The following is a 16,150-nucleotide window of genomic DNA, read 5'->3' on the forward strand; positions in this document are numbered from 1 at the left end:
TTCGCAGGTTGCAGGGAGATACCAGATGATATAAGACCTCTACAGTGAAGAACGAAAAAAAACACTGGAAGAGCTGCTTCTGCTAATTCTTCTTCTTCCTCTTGAGCTTTGCTGAGCTCTCGGTTTGCTGAAGCTTCGCGTGAGCTTCAGTTCCAGATTTGATTTAAACAGATTTCTTCTTCATCATGGATTTTCTCTGCTTCCTGCAGTATAACAGCAGGATCCTCTTCTTCCAAAATTACACTTCTTTTGGTTTATACTGGTAGATTTACAATATTTCTGGTAGTTTGATAATATCTCAGTACTGATATAGACTCAAAATACTGCTGTATAGTGAAAATATTTGAACATTCGGGATATCATCTCCTTACCCGATCGGATCCCGAACATTCGGGATCCCGAACATTCGGGTCCCGACATTTGTCGGGTACGAGATCGGGAGAAAAAATTGATTCTCAATTTTTATTGGGATGGGAATTGGGTAAGATTGTTACGGGACTGGTCCCTACCCTATTCCAACCCTAGGCCCACCTCAATCGCCGTAGCTGTGAATAAAAAAGGTGGCGACGTATTACAAGTTCAATCTAATGCTTAACTTACTAGGAAAGACGAATTAAAAAACTAAGAAATAATTTGTGTACGAAAACTTTTCGCTTTTATTTAGTAACGCGGGAAGGATCTTTTATTATTTCAGGAATTTATGCATGTCAGATCCATTGGTTAACAAATTTTCTCGCGCCTTCCCTGTCCTCAACCTCGCGAGCACGAGTATTCGAGTAACGGGCGTCCCCTCATGGCCGCTTATGCTCACGAGCGGCGGACGTCCCCTCTCATGACCGCTCGCGGGCCCTGGAGGGCAGCCCCCACTGCTCGGACGGAACACCACTTTCCATCATTCTTTCCTCGTCACTCGCTGCCCTCCACCAATCGGTCCTGCACAGTCACCTCACTTGACCGCTCGCCGCGAGCTCGCGAATGCTCACCGGCCTCCTCGCTCATGGAACAAATGAAAGAAGGCAAGAAGTAGTTACAAGGCACTTCGAGGTAACAGAAGCAGCCACTGATTGATTTGCTCATAAGATGATCAGAAGGATCTCTTGTGAAGTCATGCATTGCATTGCTTGTCAAGAAGAAGCAAGCATTTCTTCTACTTCTTGCCTTCTTAAGGGCGGAGCCCAAATTTGTAGCCTGTCGGGCCTATATATAAATTACCTCCCCAATTATTCTCGGGCTAAAAGTTCTTTCTTTTAATTGAAAAATTCAAAATCAATCTAATAAGCAGATAAAGTTAACATAATCATATTTTTAGTATTTTAATTAAATCCGTTTAGGAATTTTAAATTTATCCATCTGTTTCCTTTTTTTTAGGATTTTTTTATTTAAATTAGGAAATTAAGGCATATATGTTAGGATTTATTTATTTTTTATATTCTTAGTAATTTAGTTATTTTTGATAATTTTTATATATTTTTAGGAATTTTAAAATTACGAGCCTTTTTCCCTTTTATCAGATTCCTTTCTCCGCTTGACTTGTTCCTTAAGCCATAAGGCATACGGCTGTGGCGGTGGCTCCGCCTGATCCACAACCTTCGAAATCCCAGTGATTTTATTATATAGAGAGATTAAGCATGCACTTTTTGAGCATCAATACCGTGTACTAAGGTGGAGAGAAGCGGAAGAGTCTAGTTCTTGTGAGTTGTGTTTCGTCTAGAGAAGCGGAAGAGGTTAGTTCTTAAAGCTGTGCTCTGTTTGAATGTCTCGATCAAAGATATTTTTTTTTACACACACACATTATTAAGTGCATATCAAAAGCGTACCAGAAGACTCATGGCCGACGAACCGACGATCCACTCCTTGCTCGGCGCGGTCGAAGACGGCGATCCAATCCCCGTCAACGACGATGAGACGCTGGCGCAGGAACTCCAACTTCAAGAGCTTCTAGTAGTCATTTCACCGCCTTCGATCGCCTCGTTCGGCCGGCAAGACACAGTCATCGAGCAAGGGGAAACTTCTGGTTACGTTAATTCCTATATACTATTTAATTTGTGTATTTATATTGTTCATTTGATTTGATTTGATTTTGTTGTCGCCTGTGAATGTATAATCCATTCTGAGCAGGGACCAAATCAGACGAATTCGATTGCAACATCTGCATGGAAACGAAGGCACTGACTGAACAATTCACCACAGAGGGTTGCCCCCACGCGTTCTGCAACAGCTGCATGAGCCAGTACATCGCCGCGCAGGTCGAAGCCAACGTGGCGACCGTCAAATGCCCCGATCCACAGTGCAAAGACTCGACGGCGCCCGCGCTGCATCCGGACACGTGCCGCTCGATCCTGCCCGAGGCCGTGTTCGACCGGTGGGGCATGGTCCTGTGCGAGTCGGCCCTCGGCCCCAGCAAGTTCTACTGCCCCTTCACCGACTGCTCGGCGCTGGTCGTGAAGGAGGAAGAGGACGTAGAGATGACCGACGCGATGTGCCCGCACTGCGAGAGGGAACTGTGCGCGACGTGCCGGGTGGCGTGGCACAAGGGAGTTACCTGCGAGGAGTTCCAGCGGCTCGACGAGGGGGAGAGAGGGCGGGAGGATCTGCTGATGATGGAGTTGGCGAAGAACAGCAAGTGGCAGAGGTGCCCGGAGTGTAAGGTGTTCGTCGAGAGGATCGCCGGCTGCAGGTTCATGAGCTGCAGGTGCGTGATCTTGCTATTTTTGCCTAAAAATCATTCAAATTTACTCGTTTGAGCAATATCTTTGTCGATGCAGGTGCGGGCATTTCTTCTGCTACGACTGTGCATCGCCAATGCAGCAGAACAATCACTCCTGTGCCAAGTGTGATCGGATTTAGGCGATCACGGATCCTCTGGTCCGTAGAACGCGATTCAGAAGCTTCACTAATGATGAAGAATGATTCATCCTCTAGGAGCGAGACTAATAAGAAAATTTAATTTCTTATAAATTGTGTTTTAGTCTTTTTGTTTATTTGAATTCAGAACTCAAATTTCTCTAAATTGACAAGGAACGAAGCCCCTAATTTATCATATAATTTCTAAATTGCCCTTTTTCAGACGCTTTCGGTGAAATTACATAGAAACCCCTGAGTTATCAATTTCCACGTAGACGCCGGCCCCACCGGCCGTAGCTCCGCCGAGATCGACGCGACGATGGCGGCTAATCCGGAGCGTCGAATTACAAATAACGCCGTCAAAATAACCGATAAAGCCTTCTTAGTTAGGGGCGTTTTTGTAATTACATAAGGAATGCTTCCTCTTTTTGAAAAAGCCGTTCGTCTTTTCGGAGCCGCGTGGAAAACGGTGGCATCAAAACCCGGGAATAGAAACCCCTGTCTTCTCTACAGCCAATGGCGATCCGCCACGTCTACGACTCGCACCTTGCATTTCTGCTTCCTCGGGAAGCTGGAGCAGTTATTTGTACTATTGTTTAATTTTGTTTTCTTTGTCTTCTACTTTGTTTATCGCTTCCCAATCTTCTGCTTCTTCTTCTCGATCCTTTCGACGAAGCGATTCTGGTTTGCTCGAACGATCGGGGTGAGTCGCTTACTCATCTGCTTCGATTTAGTGCTTGTTGCAGCATCCCGATTGCGATTTCACGCTTGCGCCTTCTGTCGTTTACGATAGGAATTTGCTGTAGATTTGAGTCTTGTTTGTGTCTTTCTTACACTTGGGTGTTTGTCGAAGTCTTTGATGTTTCTGGTTGCATTTTGGTTTGAAATGACTTCGATTGATATACTATGGGATTTCTAGTTCGATCGTTTCGATGAAATTCTGGAATGTTTAGGAATTTGTGCTGCGTCTAAAGTGAACGATCGGCAAGGGAAATCCTCTTTTTGGGTCTTTAGGTTATGGCTTTACTGCGTAGGAAGATTTTGCTTTGATATGACTCGGTGGAAATGGTTGAGATTTTAGTTCTTGAACTCGTTCGATCAATCTTATTTGTGGAAACTGTGAAGATATGTACTTGTTGGGGACTTGTGGAAATCGAAGTAATAGAAACTCGAAAAGCGTGCTCTACGGTAGTTTCTTATAAGGAAGCAGAGTTTGTTCCACAGGGATAAGTTGTGTGGAGTCTTGATGGGAATATGGGAGAGCTAATGATTGATTGATTTGAAGCGCTGAGAAAACAGGAATGATGCAAGAACTGATCAGCTTTGCTTCAGTACTATCGGGTTTGTTATCAGTAAAATATGGGTTCCTTTTTTTTAGTTCAACTCAAAAAGACTAGAAGAAAAACTGATATAATAGGTAGAATTTCTCAGTGTAATCAGGAGAAATTTACTCAAAACTTTCGGTGGACAAGCTTAGTTGTTCTGCATCCGTTGCCTCTATTTCTGTTTTTAATTGAACAAACACGTTGTGTAACTTCGGGAGTTTCATAAATCTGTAGAACATCTCCATTTGTTCTTCTTGAATCAATTTTTTTGTGTTTCTCGTAAACATGTGGCCTCATATTGATTTTTGTTTTTTTGTTTTTCAATATGATTCTTAGAAACAGGGAATTGACTGTTGCTGTTTGTTAATTGAGATTAAATTCTAGATCTCAGGTGAAAACGCTCTTTGATTAATAAAGCATTAACTGCCGCAATCGGGTTCAAGATACTAAAGTTTCAAGTGTTGGAGTCAGTGTCAATTCTTTCAAGCCATATTTCTTACAGATAAATTGTTGAATTCTACTTTGTAGTCTAGTGGGAAAGGTTCGTCATAAAGGTTTGATTACAGTTCCAGGTCACCAATCTTTTCTTGAAGACATTCCAATGGATGACTTCGATACCTACAGTCAATCTTCAAAATGGTCCGATGGAAATGCCTCTTCAAGGGCACAATGGAATGGTTCAGGAATATCTCCGACAAATGGCTTGCTTGCTAATTCAGTGGAAGAATACAAAGAGATGAACGTCCAAGGGCATGATGGGACACCTAGCATATTTGCAGATGGAAGTATGAAGTATGAGATCCTCGATAATCTATATCCAACTGGAAGGTTACCAGATCAGGAATTACACCATCAATTCTCAAACTCAGTCTTAATGAACAATGGCGCACAAGTTGGAAGTTTCTCAGAACCAGGGATCACTGTTAATACTACAGCAACTACATCATTTCAATCGTCATTGCCTCTTAGTACATTGGTCATATCTAGTTCCATAGAGAGCAACAATAGTGAATTGTCTCTATTTCCAGATTCTCTTGGAGAAGCTCATTCAATTACTTCAGTACCAACAATATGGCCTTCGATGTACTCAAGTGTCTCTTCGATCTTCGAACAGGAAAACATGCCAGCTTTTAGCTATCAAGGGAATGAAAACAATGATGATATGTTGAGAAAAATGAGCTTCGATAATAGGAGTTCTTTTCTTGGCAGATTGCCTGATGCATCCTTGCCGGTTAAAGTTTGTAGTCAATTTCTAATTCTTTACTTATATGTTGAAGTAACATTACTCAATTAATGAGTGCACAAAATATTTTCCAGGATCGAAATGACCTACATGATCTTTCTTTCTCAGTTGGGCAACAGGTAAATTTGGTTGCCGGTGCCTTTCAGCCACAAAAGGTGCTCTGAACTTTGAGATTTCCCATCTACTGCATGTTTTTGCATTCTATATTAACCAGACTAAGCTAATGTAGAACTGCAGGAGCAAAATGGACTGCATTCTTCTTTTCCTCCTGAGCCATATATGATGGCATTAAAAAAGACAGCACAAATATCTAACACGCTGCAGGTTTTTTGCTTGACTACTTTCTTTCATGGCGTATTTAATAGTTCTTGTTCTTTTTGGTTGATTTCTGCACTGTATTTCAACATTTTGCAGACACTGCCATCTGAAGGACACACTACCAGCCAGATAAACAGTTCTACTCAATCTCAAGTTATTCCAGCAAATGGCATTGGTTGCAATGGTGCTGCAAAGCCACGTGTTAGAGCTCGACGTGGCCAAGCGACTGATCCTCATAGTATTGCAGAACGAGTGAGTAGTACTGGTGTCTTGTTTAACTGAGTATTTGGTCAACTTGTGAAAGTTTCAATAAAATGGTTTTCTCCTTGGTTTATTCCCTGTATTATAGTCCTCTACTAATTTTTTTTCCCAATGATCTTTCATTTTGATTAACAAACTGTTTTATCTCTTAGAGGAGCGCCAAAATTGCTCCCCTAGAGATATGACAATCATATATACAAAAAAGTCTCCATGATCCTTGGTGGCATAAAATAAATAACTGTCTGAGCCCGGGTTCGAACCGGGGACCTCTAGTGTGTGAGACTAGCGTGATAACCAACTACACCACCCAGACATTGACATTTTTAACATTGTTCAAGAAATTATTCTCATGTGGCAACAATTCAAGGATTCTCATGTGAATTATAGAAATTATTCTCCACCAAATTTGGCCCCTACAATCACTCCTTATTTTTATCTATATGTATTTATTCTTTTGCTAATGAATTCCACTTTTAGGCACTCTTTTACAAATGCAAATTTAGATAGCGAATACAATCATTAAAATTTCTCTACAAATTACATTGCCTTTGCATATGTACATATGCTTTCCCTTGTTCCCAAAATGAAAATGAACAAATGCTCAAAATTTTTTTGTTTTCGTACAAATAGAGTAGGAAAACAAAATGAAATCACAATAGGGGCCATCTTACTTCTGATTCTCATAAATTAAAGTTTCCAAAATAACTAAAACTCCTATGTGGCATGTTTAGGATAATTAATGTTATTTATTTTTAGATGCAACAACAACAAAAAAAAATTGTCTTAGTGCTAACCATTTGATTTCAGCTACATGGATGTAAACCCATTTTTGAAGTAGATTTGTCTTTCTATCTAGTATTAGTCATCCCCAAATACTTGGTTATGGATGGATGTTGTTGTACAATTGAGTATTTCTGATGTGCATCCATCAATTGATGCAGCTCCGGAGAGAAAAGATTGCAGAAAGGATGAAAAATCTACAAGAGCTTGTTCCCAATTCAAATAAGGTACTGGGGATCTTTTCTTCTGTTATCCTATTCTACTTCCGCCATGTTTGTTAATCTCCTGTATAAAACACACAGAGGCACTCTCATATTATGGTAATTATTCACTTTCACTGAAACTAATTTTGCCAACAATTATTTAATGAAGGATGAATTCTAAGGCTTTGATGTAGAGCAGCATCGATCGTCTAGATTAGGAAATTATTTCATTCCGTGTCTTAGCCAACTTATTTAATATCTGAACCAAGTCATCTCAATTAGTTCAGCATTTTTTTTTTATATATTTGAATTAAAGTAATAGAATGTCTCCATGTGTTCCATTCTCATGAAATTTCACTTCATGTGCTTAAACTCCTTGTTTCTGTAATTACTATCCACAATTTGATATTCTACCACAACCCAATGAATTTCGTATAACTAAAGCATGCGATCCCTTCTTTGTAGAGTGACAAGGCATCAATGTTGGATGATATCATTGACTATGTCAAATTCTTGCAACTCCAAGTCAAGGTTCCTACATTTTCAATGCAATTCATGTGATTTCAACAGTTTATTTTCTCATTGCATTTTGTTAATATGTTAATTGAAGGTTCTAAGCATGAGCCGGTTGGGTGCAACAGGAGCAGTTGTTCCCCTTCTGACTGATACTCAAACTCAGGTGCTCTATCTATTATTTTTCAATATTCCAATTATAGTCCACACTATCTTTGTCGAAGTTTCCACACTTTTACTCAACATTCTGAAGAATGGATATCAACTCAGACCTATTCTCAGTTTTTCTTATACTTTTGTTGCACTAGTGAACAACCTCTTTTTTGTTTACAGTAGTGCTATCATAACCATTTATTGCATTTAGATGAATTATAATGGAAAAAGTTTTCTTATGTTTGATTAAAGAATAAACCTGGAATAACCAGTCTATGAAATATGAAATGCATATTTTTATTTCATTCCCATAAAATAATTGTTTTATCAATTTGTTTCTGTGAATCAAATGAAAGATACATAGTAAGCACAATTCTGAGCTGATACCTTGCTTTGTTATCATTATACAACACCTATTATATCACGACTCCTAGCTCCTATGGTCTTCCAAATGAGACTACATTTGCTCTAGATGTCTTAGAGAGGTTGCAATTATTTGACGTAAACAAATGGATGATTCTACTTAACAGGAAATAAGTCGGATTTTTTTTTTAGAAAGGAAGAAGATGAACATAAGTTTGAATCCATATAACAGGGCTGTTAGGAGAGCTTTAACCTTGTTGCTCTTATTTCAATGGGGAAGAATCTCAAATCCAATGTAGTGTGAAGGCACATCATGTGCAAGAACAAAAAAAAAAAAACAGACACAAACACATGAGAGACATTCAATTTGAAATGCGTATATTAGGAGTAAGCAACTACGTACATCTGGTCATTCTGTTACATTGATCTCCTCAGCTTCATTGTGTAATTCTTGTTTTTGTTCAACTTTTTTTTTAATCAATTCCACAGGGCTCCAGCAGTCTTCTCCTATCATCCTCTGAAGGGCAAGGTGGTGCAGACATCTCAGGATTAGACGACAGCATAGCCTTCGAGCAGGAAGTTGTGAAGCTCATGGAAACTAATGTCACCAGTGCGATGCAGCTCCTTCAGAACAAAGGACTCTGCCTCCTGCCAGTAGGTCTAGCCACTGCAATCTCAACCAACAAGGGCACCTCCACTGCCGTATCACCTGACACTCGAAAACTGATGATAAGGCACAGTTCCACAGTCAGTGGGTGTGATGGAACCTTGGTTAAAGAAGAAGCTCACCAATTGGATGATAAAGCAAGATTGTCAGATTGCAAGCCTAATTAACTGGCTGATATGCCATGCTATTTCCCCCCCTTCTTTTTTATCAGATTAATTTTAGTAGAGATTCAGTCTTCTAATATGTTAGCTTTTTGTTTGAATATGTATACTACAAGAAAAGATGTAGTACCTAAGCTGAAGATGTAGTACCTAAGCTTGTCAGTTTTGTATGTATTTTTGGTTTGAAGTATGCAATTAAGATTTTGGATTTGAGAAAGATTTCACACAATCTTTTATATATCTATAATTGATATTGATCCTGTCCGAGTGCTGAGACGATGGTCGGTGGGGACGTGGCGCTCCCCGTTGGCTTCACGTATACTCCGGGATGGTGTAGACCTCTGTCGAGAACCTGCAAATACAAAATCGAGCTGGGAAGAGGTTCCCGGCGACAACCCTCTAACGCTCAAGTCAGCTCCTGGCGGCGAGAAATCGAAGCAGAGTAACAAATACTGTAGCTACAGTGGTGAATCGCGCATACCTCCATTGAAGTCTGGGGATCCTTATATAGAACTCCTGAAGGCGCGTGCACGCTTACCAAGACGTACACGCTTCTCAAAGTATACATGTAATGAGTGTGTCAGAAAAGCGTGTTTGACGTCATACCTTAACAGACAGGGCATATCCCTGACGTGACAGTGGAAGCTTCCATCGTACGATTCTCTGTCTGACCATGCCGCCCACCATGCTGCCTGTCGACGACACCTGCCCCGAGGAAGATACTCCCTCCTGCTATTTGGTCGTCTACAAGATTGAGCGGGAGGTCTGCTCGGCTGCGCCCCTCACACTGTTGAGGGAGTGACCGAGCCGAGAGAGAGGCCCGCCCGCCCCTAGTGCTTTATCTTGCTTTCGCTTCGCCACGCGTAGCTGCCTCGCCATGCGCAATCGAGCAGTGGCCGCCGTCCGGCCGAGCGAGGACTCCGCTCGGCTTCTGAGCGTCGGAAACCCAGCGCTGAGCTGGGCTGTCACGCTGTTGTCCGGGTAGTACGCCGATCGTCCAGCAGTGCCCCCTCGCCCGGCCGAGCGGGGACTCTGCTCGGCCGGCTAAGCCTGGAACATTGACCATGCTGACTCCGATCCCCGCGTGTCGCCGACTCCTCTACTATCCGGGTCCCACTTTACCCTTGGATCACATGCCTCCCCTTCAAGTCTAGTCGAAGGAGGCTGTAAGTCCGACTGACTGGACAAATTGGTTTAGTGCTTGGTCGGCCACTTGGCCGCGATGATGAAATGCTTAAGGCGGGCATGGGTAATCCGCTTGGCCGAACTTTCAGCGGTCGCTCGGCGAGGAGTGCGTCGGTACTTGTTAATCTTATCGCTCCATGTCCGGGTCAAAGCTGTCGTCATCGAAATCCCCTTGGCATTCGTGCAGATCCCCGTCATTAAAATCGAGCACGCGGCCATGCCGCTTGATGGTCTCCATTAAATGCCGCCCTTTAATTTGGCGCCACGTGGCGCCGTCGTCGTCTTCGTACGGCGAGGGCGTCAACTTCGATGGAACAGGCGGCGGTTTGAATTCCACGGCTGGATGCAAGCCTCGATCTCTGTGACCTAGATCGGACGACTCCTACTGGCCGAGCTCCATTTCTATAAAATCCCGAGGCCGACTTCTGTTCCATTGCTGTTGCCTTCGTGCTTTGGCGATTTCTTTCGTGCCAGTGCTCCGGCGACTCGCTCCTTTGGCGTTCCGGCGAACTCTCGGCACACCTCTCCTTTACGTTTCACTTTCTAGTAAGCTTCTTCGTTGCTCTACCTTGTTGTAGCATTCCTTCATGCTTTGGCTTTCCTTTCTGTGTGATGTTTCTGCCCTTGTCGGACTTTTCCCGTTGATCCCTCGGCGAAACCACCGAGCTTTTCGTTTCCCGGTCATGGCCAGCTCCTCTAACCCTTCTCCTGGCCTTTGGTACCACAATATGGAGAGCCGGTTCGACTCAGGTGATGCCGCTGGTTTGATAGATGCTTGCAATCTTTCCCCTGACTACGAGATAGTTTTAGCCGAGCCGTCTGATCGGCCCCACGACCCGCCGGCCGACACTGTCACCTTTTTTCGAGATCAATTCGTAGCTGGCCTTAGATTTCCCATTCACCCTTTCATAATAGAAGTCTGCAACTACTTCCGCATTCCGCTCGCCCAACTCATTCCAAACTCCTTTCGGCTGCTATGCGGCGTAGTTGTGCTTTTCCGAGTACACGACATTCCCCTGAGGCCTCAAGTTTTTCATTACTTTTATTATCCGAAGCAATCCGAGCTAGGTACCTTTTTGTTTCAGTCTCGGATCGGCCTTGTCTTTTTTGATAAAATGTCTTCTTCCAAAAAGCATTGGAAGGATTACATTTTCTATCCGCGTCTCCCCGAACGACCTCCCTTTCAGACCAAGTGGCAGACCTCCCTGCCACCCTCGCTCGACCTGAAGAAATATAGGACCGAGCCGGCCTACCTCAACGTAGCTAACCTGTTGATCGGGCTGAAGCTGGATATCGACAAGCTGCTCCCCGAAGGAATGATGTATATGTTCGGCCTAAGCCTGAACCGAACGAGGCTTCCGGGCGGCCCTGGTAAGAAATAACTTTCTTTCCTTTCTTTGGGTCTAACTGATTTCTTTTCTCTTCCTTGCAGCTGCCACCATGATGAAATCGGCGGTGCTCGGCATGTTAAAACGCAAGGCTGCCGAGATAGAGGCAGCTGCAGCGCAGGAGGGGGAGAGACTCGGCATCGCCCCGGTCGGCTCTCATGAAGGCGAGAGCGAAGAGGCGTAGACGGCGGGCGATGTGCCTGCCGCTCGGACCGCCACTACCAATGTGGCAGGAGAGACCGCTCCGTCGGCTACTCAACCGGCCATTCAGGCCAAGGAAGCCGGGTCTTCCGGTGACGAACTTCCGTTGGTTGGACGCAAACGCCGCCGAACGGGTACACCCACCCCGCTCGACCACCTCAGCTGTGCGCGTGTCCGAGCAGACGGGTGTTCCCCCTCCGTTGGCTCTTGCGACGGTGGAAGCACTATCTTCCGACTAGACTCCCTCTCAAGGCGATTGGCCTTCTGACCCCATCACTGTCCAGCCCCTTAGCTCACTCCCTCTCGCTCAGCGTAAAATCAACCGATCTCTTATCCGCTCTGATCCGATCGGCCAGACCTCTGCCCCTTCAACCTCTACTCAATCTACTCCGGGTGGGCGCAGGATTATCAAGGAAATACTGCATCTACCGACGGAGGAAACTCTGCAGGCGACCGACCGGCTAGCGGGCCCCGAGCACCAGATAACCATCCGGGGACCCCTAGCGAAGGTCTGGGAGGTCGCTCAGGCGCGCGTTGCTTTGATGCCCCCGGGGCTGCTCGGCGACATCCATATACAACAGGCCATCGGGGTAACTCTTATCATAACCTTCACTTTTTTATTTCCGTTCGGCACTGATTTTCCCTTCTGATCTTGTTGCAGTATTGGGTGGAGAGTATTACAGTGAGCAACCGCCTGACGCTCCTAGAAAAGGAATTCAAGAAGCTCAAGGTTTCTGGTGGGGCTCCCCCTCAAGGCCCCTCCTACGCCGAGTTGAAGGCGGACCTTGACAAGACCAAGAGGCTGCTGGAGGCCGAGCAACACAAATCTTCTGGTCTGCAGACCATGATGGATCGGCTCAAGACCGAGGTTAAGACGTATGACAAAAAGATCGAGCAGGCCAACACCAGGAAGAACATGACTATCTCCGATCTGGAGATAAAGAACACTGAGGCCCGGGCCCTTGCATGGAGGGTCCAGGAGTTGGCGGACCTGCTGACCGCTGAACAGACTGCCCGCTCGGTAGAGGCGACTGCCCTGCGAGAGAAGTTAACGAACCTTCAGGATGCGCTGGAGGATTCCCGAGTTGCATTCAAAGAATATCAAGAGGCCGAGCCAACCCGCGCTGTCGTCCTGCGGCAAAACTATATCCGCTAGACAGAGTTTATTGAGATAGCGAGCGCTCGGCTCGTTCGTGCTTTCGAGCTGGCCATCACTGCCACGACTGATTATCTAAAGGCAGAGGGTCGTCTCCCTGAAGATTTCACCATTCCTGTCCGCGACCATGCCGGGCTTCTTACCACGATCCCAGATGAGGTCTTTAATTATCTAGAGTGAAGCTGTTGATATGAACTTACCGTTCAGCCTATTTTGATATATGTACTCGTCGTTCGGCTTATTTCGATTAACGAACTCTTTCTGGCCCTTCCATTGCTTGTTCTCTAGCTGTGTATATTCGGGTGGATTACCTGTTCCCTCGGTCGCTACTAACTTCATCAGGACCTCGTTTTTTTTATCTTTGAGCTGCTGCTCGGCAATCAAGTTAGGATCGCCTCCTTTCCCGGAGACCCATGTTAGATTGAAACGGTGCGAAGGCGGAGCTTCATAGTCGCCGCTCGACGATCTTCAGGCCGGACAGCCGCCGGTTCGGCTCTGGCGTTTAACGTCGCCGCTCGACGGTCTTCAGGCCGGGTGTTTATAGCTGTCGGTTCGGCTCTGACATTTAACGTCGCCGCTCGACAGTCTTCAGGCCGGGTGTTTATAGCCGCCGGTTCGACTCTGGTGTTTAACGTCGTCGCTCGACGGTCTTCGGGCCGGGTATTTATAGCCGTCGGTTCGGCTCTGATTTTGCAATCCTTTGCTTCTCAATTTTAACCATGCAGCCAGAAGACGTAGGATAAAGAAGGGATACACGGTACTAAATACATCGACACACCTTTCACCCAGTTCGGTACGGCTGGAGATGGTTTGCACTCCATGGACGCTCCAGTCGCCATCCGTCTTCCTCCTCTAAATAGTAAGATCCCGAGCGGAGCTTCTTCACGATCCTAAACGGTCTAGCCCAAGAAGCCTCCAGCTTGCCGACGTCGCCGACTGGCCTTACTTTCTTCCATACAAGGTCGCTGACCTGAAAGGCTCAGGGGATCACACGCCGGTTGTAACTTTGCTTCATTCTTTACCGATAGGCGATCAGCCGAGTGGCTGCCTTGACGCGAGCCTCATCCACCAAGTCAAGCTCAAGTTGTCTCCGCTCGGCGTTGTCCTCGTTGTACTGTTGCAACCTGTCAGATTCTATGCCGACCTCAACGGGAACGACTGCCTTGCCCCCATATACCATGTGGAAAGGCGTGACACCCGTCCTCTCCTTTGGCGTCGTTCAGATTGCCCACAATACGTCTGGAAGCGCGTCCACCCAGCTGCTCCCGACATGGTCGAGCCAAACTCGAAGAATTCGCAGGATCTCTCGATTGACCACTTCGACCTGCCCATTGCTTTGGAGGTAAGCCATTGAGGTGAAGGCCTGCTGGATGCCGTATCCTTCGCACCACACTCTGAGTTGCTGACCGACAAATTGTCTTCCGTTGTCTGAGATGAGCCGACGCGGGATGCCAAACCGACAAATAAGGTGTTGCCAGATGAACCTCTTGACCATCTTTTCGGTGATCCTGGCTAGCGGCTCGACCTCTACCCACTTGGAGAAGTAATCGACGGCTACGAGTAAAAACTTCTGTTGACCAGTTGCCACGGGAAAGGGCCCCACTATATCCAGACCCCACTGGTCGAACGGGTAGGATACTACGGACGTCTTCATTTCCGTCGTCGGGCGGTGTGAGAGATTGTGGTACTTTTGGCAAGATAGGCAAGTGGATACGGTCCGAGCGGCGTCCTCTTGCAGGGTCGACCAAAAGTATCTAGCCAGTAAAATCTTCCTTGCTAGCGAACGACTACTCGGGTGTCCACCACAGGAGCCTTGGTGTACCTCCTGCAGTATGTAGTCGATGTCTTCCGGCCAGACGCACTTAAGGAGTGGGCGGGAGAAAGCTTTCTTGTACAGTTGCTCTCCGATTAATCTGAATCTGCCTGCTCGCCTTCTCAGCAGTTGAGCCTCTTCCCGATCGGAAGGCGTAGCTCCTGTTCGCAGAAACTCTATCAGCACCGTTCTCCAGTCGTTGGGAAAGGATAGTCCCTCCATCCGGTCGACATGGGCCACGAGGGACAATTGGTCGATCGGCTGCTGAATGTCGATCGGCAATATGGAGCTGGCTAGCTTCGCCAGTTCATCTGCTGCCTGATTCTCCGCTCGGGGAACCTTCTTTATGACCACCTCCTGGAAATTGGCTTTCAACTTCTCGAAAGCCTAGGCATAGAGCCTGAGCCGAGCGCTATTGATCTCGAACGTTCTGGAGAGTTGCTGGGCGGCTAACTGTGAGTCCGAATGAATCAAAACTTTGATGGCGCCCACATGCCGAGCGTCTTGCAGCCCGGCTATGAGAGCCTCGTACTCGGCCTCATTGTTGGTTGCTCGGTAGTCCAGCCGAACAGACAGTTGCATCCGCTCTTCTTTGGGGGAGATTAGTAGTATTTCCACCTCACTCCCTTGCCGGGTGGAAGACCCATCCACATATACTTTCCAGGTGACTTCCAGCTCGGGGTCCTGCACCTTAGTGATGAAGTCTGCCAGAGATTGTGCCTTTATGGCTGCCTGGGGCTGATATTGAATATCAAACTCACTGAGCTCCGTGGTTCACTTGATCAACCGTCCTGATGTTTCTGGATTGAGGAGGACCCTGCTCAATGGGCTGTTGGTCATTACTATGATGGTATGCGCGAGAAAATATGGACGGAGCCTCTGCACGGCGAGGACCAATGCAAAGGCGAGTTTCTCGAGACCAGTGTAGCGGGATTCAGCGTCTTTCAATATATGGTTCAAGAAGTATACAGGCTGTTCCTCGTCGTCCGGCCGTACCAGGGCAGAGCCGACCGCGTGATCGGTCGAGGACAGGTAAATTTTGAGGGGTTCACCAACTATTGGCTTGGCTAGTACTGGTAAGGAGTTGAGATAGGCTTTGAGCTCCTCGAACGCCCGATCGCACTCCTCGTCCCACTAGAACTTCGTGGCTCGGTGTAGAATCTTGAAAAATGGCAGGCTCCGGTCAGCAGACTTTGAAATGAACCTTGATAAAGCTGTTATCCGATTGGTAAGACGCTGTGCTTCCCTTAGGTTTCTTGGTGGTAGCATATCTTGTAGCGCTTTTACCTTGCTGAGATTAGCCTCAATGCCCCGCTCGGTCACAATGTATCCCAGGAAACGCCCGATCTTGGTGCCGAATAGACATTTCTGGGGGTTGAGTTTGATTTCGTACGTCCGCAGCGTATGGCAGGTCTCCTTTATATCTGCACAGAGATCGGCAGCCCGGAGTGATTTAATCAATATATCGTCTACATATACCTCCATATTGCGCCCGATCTGCCGCCTGAATACTTTGTTCATAAGACGATGGTAAGTGGCCCCAGCGTTCTTCAAGCTGAACGACATCACGTTGTAG

General features: G+C 46.0%; 2 protein-coding genes and 1 non-coding gene across 6 annotated transcripts; 2 read left to right on the plus strand and 1 right to left on the minus strand.

Annotated features, from left to right (window-relative positions):
- Positions 1–1,538: 1,538 nt before the first annotated feature.
- On the plus strand, positions 1,539–3,067 carry LOC121968655 (probable E3 ubiquitin-protein ligase RNF144A-A). Of its 4 annotated transcripts, none has more exons than XM_042518964.1 (4): positions 1,539–1,724; positions 1,813–2,014; positions 2,119–2,692; positions 2,766–3,067. In XM_042518964.1, exons 2-4 carry the CDS (start codon positions 1,828–1,830, stop codon positions 2,845–2,847), a joined length of 843 nt encoding a protein of 280 aa, XP_042374898.1. In that variant the 5' UTR covers positions 1,539–1,724; positions 1,813–1,827; the 3' UTR covers positions 2,848–3,067. The 4 variants fall into 4 exon arrangements, with proteins under 4 accessions (XP_042374898.1, XP_042374897.1, XP_042374899.1 ...); XM_042518963.1 differs by having other exon boundaries at positions 1,800–2,014; positions 2,766–3,066; XM_042518965.1 differs by having other exon boundaries at positions 1,824–2,014; positions 2,766–3,062.
- Positions 3,068–3,309: 242 nt separating this feature from the next.
- LOC121967896 (transcription factor bHLH110-like) lies at positions 3,310–9,048 on the plus strand. The gene is made up of 9 exons (XM_042518410.1): positions 3,310–3,547; positions 4,698–5,406; positions 5,487–5,567; positions 5,650–5,736; positions 5,827–5,982; positions 6,933–6,998; positions 7,440–7,505; positions 7,585–7,653; positions 8,493–9,048. Exons 2-9 carry the CDS (start codon positions 4,771–4,773, stop codon positions 8,835–8,837), a joined length of 1,506 nt encoding a protein of 501 aa, XP_042374344.1. The 5' UTR covers positions 3,310–3,547; positions 4,698–4,770; the 3' UTR covers positions 8,838–9,048.
- On the minus strand, positions 6,231–6,304 carry TRNAV-CAC. The gene has a single exon. It is a non-coding gene; the product is annotated as a tRNA-Val (tRNA).
- Positions 9,049–16,150: the final 7,102 nt, after the last annotated feature.

Source organism: Zingiber officinale, chromosome 3B, assembly GCF_018446385.1.
Source record: "Zingiber officinale cultivar Zhangliang chromosome 3B, Zo_v1.1, whole genome shotgun sequence".
NCBI classification, from domain to species: Eukaryota; Viridiplantae; Streptophyta; class Magnoliopsida; order Zingiberales; family Zingiberaceae; genus Zingiber; species Zingiber officinale.